Source organism: Balaenoptera physalus, assembly GCF_965194825.1.
Source record: "Balaenoptera physalus genome assembly, chromosome: 14".
Lineage (NCBI taxonomy): Eukaryota > Metazoa > Chordata > Mammalia > Artiodactyla > Balaenopteridae > Balaenoptera > Balaenoptera physalus.
Genome location: NC_138893.1, coordinates 58,407,952 through 58,413,951, shown reverse-complemented (window position 1 = coordinate 58,413,951; position 6,000 = coordinate 58,407,952). Strand labels below are relative to the sequence as shown.

Here is a 6,000-nt window from a genome sequence, read left to right as displayed (position 1 = left end):
ATGAGTCAGGAGACTTGCCCCTTCTTAACATTCCCTCTCGCCATTTTTTTTGTTATCTTTTTAACCAGACACACGTTTGAGGTTTTGTTTTTTCTTTTTTGTGTGTGTGCATTTTTTTTCTTGGAACGGGCAAGGTGGGGTGGTAGCTGAAGAGGGGAAAGGAGAAACTACTGAACACTTTACTACAAACTATGCTGCCTCGGGACACGAAGCACAGATTTTCTTACAAAGGCTGTTATTCTCTCCCTGCTTTCAAGTCCACCATTTGCAGTTTCATTATGGCAACCCCACCTCCATGTCTATCTTCAGGTACTGCTCTGTAGCATATTTGTGACCCCTCCCTCCATTACTAATGTAAGTCCTCCTAATATCCATCTCAAGCTCTTCTCCTCAGGGAATGCTGATTAACCCCACTTAGTGTTGATTGCCAATAACACTTAAGCCCCCTGGACTTCATTAAGTGTTATTCTTTAAAAATACATTTAAAATAGCTTCAGATGCAAATTAGGAAAATAAGTCATAATGTATATGTTGTAGTTTATACAGTGATATCTTCCATTACATATTTTATTTTTTTTAATATTTATTTTATTTATTTATTTGGTTGTGCCAGGTCTTAGATGCGGCAGGTGGGTTTCTTAGTTGCGGCATGCATGTGGGATCTAGTTCCCTGACCAGGGATCGAACCCAGGCCCCCTGCATTGGGATTGCAGAGTCTTAACCACTGCGCCACCAGGGAAGTCCCCCATTACATATTTTAAATATACTAGAAATAGGGTGACTTTTCACGTATTGATATGTTTAGTTAGTTTCCAAGATGAAAGATCTGGAGAGGAATCCTGCAGCTATAAAGTCATTTTATCGGACTTGTTTTCTTTGCTTGTTGTGATTGCCGGGACTTGCTGAAGTTGATCCCAGCTTGGAAATTGGCATGTATACTTTTGCAGAATGGTTCTTATAAGGACAATGAAAATGTGGTCATTGAAAACTGTTTCAGAAAATGTATTGCTCCTGCTATGATGTTAAAAATGGTAATTTTTAAAGGTTATGTCCACTCTACCTAAGTTTAAGTATAAATTGGATGTTTTTTAAAGCTGTCTTGTCTACTTCTTGGTGTATTTTAAATTCGAAATGGATCTTTGAACACTTGCACCCTGCTAGACCAGTGGTCACTGGGTTCCTTGGTTTGCCACTAGAGCCATCTCCACTCTGGTAGAAAGTAAGGTGACTCATGTCGTTTGGAGGTAAGGCAAATACTTTGCACTAATTTCCCCCCATCCCTTCTCCATTACTGTCAGCTCCCTAGCCATCACTGCCCTCACTTCTCCAGAGGCAAAGATGATGTAATTGCAGCACCTTTTCCTCTTTCTAACACAGAAGATTTAAAGTTGCCCTTGGCAGATACCCTTTGGGATGTTCTTTTGAACTTTTGTTTACTGGTGGACACCACGCTGATTTGCCTGCTATTTTAGGATTACTGGATTGCAGTCTTCTAAACAACAAAGAACCAAGTCTAATTTATGTTTAGCAAAATACTGGTTGTAGTAGAAATTTGTAAGTTTGTGGAATGCAGTATATTAGGATTGAATGACTTTGAGGAATCCTTTAATGTATGCTTTTGAATAAATTTTTTGCTCTTGTAGTTCTTAAAGTCCACTAGAAAGAGAACTGGGGTTGTTGGTTGGTTGGTTGGTTGCTTTTGAACCTTGCAAGCAGTTAAGAACTCTTCACCTTTCCACGAACACCCCCCACCCCCATCGTTCTCCCTTGCTTCCAGTTGTCGTTGATCCTGATCTCCAGACCCCCCACCCACCCCCCGCCCAGTAATGAGTTCCTTAGTGGTTCTTAAATAGGGTGCAAATCAAGCGGTCTTCGTCCCCACCGCGGCCCACGTGGGGCTAGTTTGGGGAAGACGCAGCTGAGTAGACAATTTCGCAGGGTGACTCATTCTCAGCACCGACCATCGCTTGTAAACCCGCCAGGGAAAATATGCCAGACATTGTTATGATGAAAACAACTGGGAGGGGTCGGTGGTGAGGAGGAGAAGAACTGAGATAAAATTTGGTCAAATCTACCGTCGCTCTGGAACCCGAGCGGCGGGGCGGCCGGGGGTACCTGCGAGGAGCTCGGGCGGGCGGGCGTGGCCTGCGGGCGTGGCCTGCGGGCGTGGCGGGGGCGGGGCCGCGCGGCGGCGCCGGCGGTTGGAAGGGGGTGGAGTTGCCCTTGGAGGCGGCACCGGCCCTGGGCCCGAGGCCCGCCGCGCCCTATCGGGCCCGAGTCGAGTGGCCCCGCGGAGCCGGCGCGCTCCCGCCTGCAGGGGGAGGGCGGACGGGGCGCGGGGACCGGCCAGGCCGCGGCTAGGCGCTGTTTCTCTTTCACTTTCCTTCCCTCTGAGGCCGGCGCGCTGGCGGCGAGGAGCGGCGGTGGCGGCAGCCGCGGGGTAGGTACCCGGCTGGCTGGAGAGCGGCCGAAGGGCCGGAACTCGGCCGCCCCTGCGCTCCCCGCCCAAGTTTGCGCCGGGAGCCGGAGCGGCACCTCCAAGCACCTGCCGCGGCAGGCCCCGCCTGGAGCCGGGAGAGCTCTTCGGGGGCGGGGACGGGGGTGGCCTGCCGGGGTCTGGGGGCTTCGAGGTCGCGCCTTGCGCTCGGGGGCGGAGAGGGCGGCGGGCGCACGGCCCTGGGAGAGGCGGCGCGTCCTCCCAGGAGCAGCCCCGGCCCGGCCCGAGCGGCGCGTCCGCCGGGCCCTGGCCGCGCACCTGCCAGGCGGGCGGGGAGGCTTGTGCTGGGACCGCCTAGGGCAGTGCTACCGGGTCCTGCCGGAGGACGAGGAAAAGTTCCCTCCTGCCCCCGCCCCGTCACTTCAAGTACTTGTTTCCTTTAACCTTCTTGGTGACAGGGCTCTATGGTTTAAGATCATAATCCCACCCCGGGTCGGGACTGTGCATGTCTGCTTTCAGAGGACTTTGTCTGACTTTGGAGCTTCGTAGCAAACCTGTGAGAAAGGCAGGGCCGTTAATCCCAGTATATAGAGGAGGAGGCCGAGATCCAGGCACGGATAATAAGTGCCTTGCTGCAGGTCATACAGGGGCTCAGGACCAGAACCCAGACCCCCCGTCTCATAATTACGCTCTCTTTCTGTTACACCCTCGACACGATTTCCTGAGTGGATAGGATGATTACTTGCAGAACCTATTCCGTGCATATTCTCAGTGGCGATGTGTCTGTCGATGGAAGATGGAACGATGCCTTTTACCTCTCCGGTTGCTTTGTACTTAATCTATGAGTTAATAGCTGAGATAGAAAAGTTTTTGTTTATAGAATTAACTTGGGAAGTCCACACCTTTTTTTCGTGTTGTGTTATCTAAGAGGACACGTTTGTTGTAAGAAACCTTTAAAACTTTTAAAAGTAACCATATGGACAAGTCATGCTAGACGTTTCTGGAAAAAAAAAAGTTAAAAGTTAAAAAAATTAATGACATTCAGTTTTTACAGTGTGCTAGCTATATGTATGTTGTCTCATTTAATCGTCACAACTGTAGGAGGCGCGCATTTTTGTTTTCATTTTACAGTTTAAAAAACCTTAAGACTTAGAGACGATAAGTAACATTGCCCAGGTTATACATTTACTAAATATGACTGCTGTCTGTTTAAGATTTTGCAGTCTAATAGAGGAGATTAAGAATGAATGTAACTGTAAATAAGAATAGAAGGAAAACGTAACAGGAGAGAAATAAGGGTAAAAAAAAACCGGGGAGATTACACTGAGGATAGCTTTGGAAAAGGGTTTGAAGAATAGGTAGGCTCTAGATAGGGGAACAGAAGGGCTCTTTGGATGGAGGGCATAGGACCTGCAGAATGCACTATGGAAAGAGCCATCCTTCCAGTTTTCCTGAGCTTTGAATGGTATGTTAAGGTCAGTCTGTGGAGGGTCTTATACGACAAGCTGAGAAATTTAAAGGTTTCTCTGTTACAGAGTAAAGAGGAGACACTGACATTCTTTGAGAAGAGGATCCAAATGTGACAGAATAAAATAAACTTGGTAGAACATAAGTTGGGCTGCAGGTGGAGAGGTAATATTTGAGTAGGATGGCTGTGGATGGAATGGAAAAGGACATCCATTTGATTTGATTACCGACTAGGTGTGGAGTACAGAATGGAAATAGGGAGCATTTTGATAGGGAGGATAATGACTTCAATTTTGAATCTTTTAGCTTGTGTTGGCAGAAACTCCTAATAGAGCAGTCAAGCAGATAGTTAAAAGGCATTACTCAAGAGGTAAAGACATCAAAACCGGAGTTAATAGCCTCAGGTGTCATTTGTATAGAGGTGATAGTTGAGGCCTCAGGATTGGGTGAATTTGTCATTATTCTGACTTAATCATAGCAGGTTTACAAATTAATGTTACAGTGAGGGAAATGTTCTGTTCACCTGTTCACCCAGTTTGGAACATGTAATACTTGCTGCTAATACATTGGTGTTAATACAGTACGAGGAATTTGACACCTTTTTTTCTCGTCTTTTTAAAATTACTGTGGAAGAAGATATGGGAAAGCAGAACCACCAAAAGGAGTGATGACCAGCGATCTCATGAGAAGTCTGGATGTTAGTTCTCATGCCTCAGGACATCCAGTTGGGAACTCCACACCAGCTCCTGGGATCAGACTTTCATACACTTAATACCCCTGTTTGCCTGAACTACTAGAGCCAGTCCTAGCTAACCACGAATGGCTACCCAGAGGAAACACTTGGTGAAAGATTTCAATCCTTACATCACTTGCTATATCTGTAAAGGGTATCTGATCAAGCCAACTACAGTGACGGAATGCCTCCATACCTGTAAGTATTCTTTATTTTGTCATCTACCTGTCAGAAGTTTTGGGTTACACTTCTTCTTTTAAAACTACCACATTTTGGGTTTCTTTTTCCTCCAGATTTTAACTTTTAAAGCAATGAATATTCTAAGAATTAACGTTGCATTTATTTTCAGAATTGAATTTCTCACTGGGATTCCAGTGGTATGAATTTTTTCTTGTTTCTTTTTTAAATTGTTATAGTTGACTTTTATCTGATTTTAAAATGTTCTGAAAATCATAAGCAGTTATTGGTTATAGTTTTTTTTTATGTGAACTATTTTAGGTTTTCTCTTTTTAAAAATTTTACTGAAAGAATTAATATGCTCAGATTTTTTTAGGATATGCATACTTTAGTTCATTGTAGGTTTTTTAAAGTCACTTTATTGAGGTATGGTTGACATAAAAAAGCTATATGTGTTTAATGTGTATAACTTGATGAGTTTAGAGATAAGTATATACGCATGAAATCATCACATCAATGCCATAAACCTTATCCATCACCTCCAAAAGTTTTCTCTCACCCTCTTGTTTATTATTATTATTATTATTGTGATAAGAACACAACGTAAAATCTACCCTCCTAGCAAATTTTTAAGTGTACAACACAGTATTGTTAACCGTGGGCACTGTGCTGTACAGTAGATCTCTAGGACTTATTCATCTTGTATAACTGAAACTGTACCCTTTGACCAATAACCAACAGCCCTCAGCATCCCCTGGGAACTTGTTAGAAATGCAGATTATCAGGCCTTCCCCCAGAATTACAGAAACACTCTGGGAGTAGGCCCAGACATCTGTGTTTAACAATCCCTCCAGGTGATTCTGAAGCACGCACAAGTTTGAGAATCACTGTTTTAACGAATGATCATATCTGGAACTCCTGACAAGTTTCTTTTTCACCTGTCCTATCAGTAGAGAAAGAGACATTTTTATAGCCACTTAGGCCAGGATTTCACCTATTTTTTGTGTTTTTGCCAATATGAATTTATTTTCCTATTTCAGTGAAGGTAATTCCAGTAAGTTCTAGTTTAATGCCTGTTATGTGCACCAAAGTAGATACTTTATATACTTGATTTCATTTTAGCTTTACAGTAACCTTGAAGCAGTTTGGAGGGGATGTGGGGAGACAGAGAGGGTATAGAGATTAT

The 6,000-nt window shown here is 44.6% G+C and overlaps 1 protein-coding gene and 1 long non-coding RNA gene across 4 annotated transcripts in view; both read left to right on the top strand.

Annotated features, from left to right (window-relative positions):
* LOC309642402 overlaps positions 1 to 6,000 on the top strand; it is a 229,856-nt gene that overhangs the window by 34,649 nt on the left and 189,207 nt on the right. The gene's annotated exons all lie outside the window — the stretch shown is intronic.
* Positions 1 to 6,000, top strand: part of PCGF5 (polycomb group ring finger 5) — a 115,240-nt gene that overhangs the window by 48,094 nt on the left and 61,146 nt on the right. For all 3 annotated transcript variants that reach the window (XM_082423942.1, XM_082423943.1, XM_082423941.1), the window contains exon 2: positions 4,541 to 4,835. In XM_082423942.1, coding sequence (XP_082280068.1) covers positions 4,724 to 4,835 — 112 coding nt within the window. In that variant the 5' untranslated portion in view covers positions 4,541 to 4,723. The remainder of the gene's footprint in view (positions 1 to 4,540; positions 4,836 to 6,000) is intronic.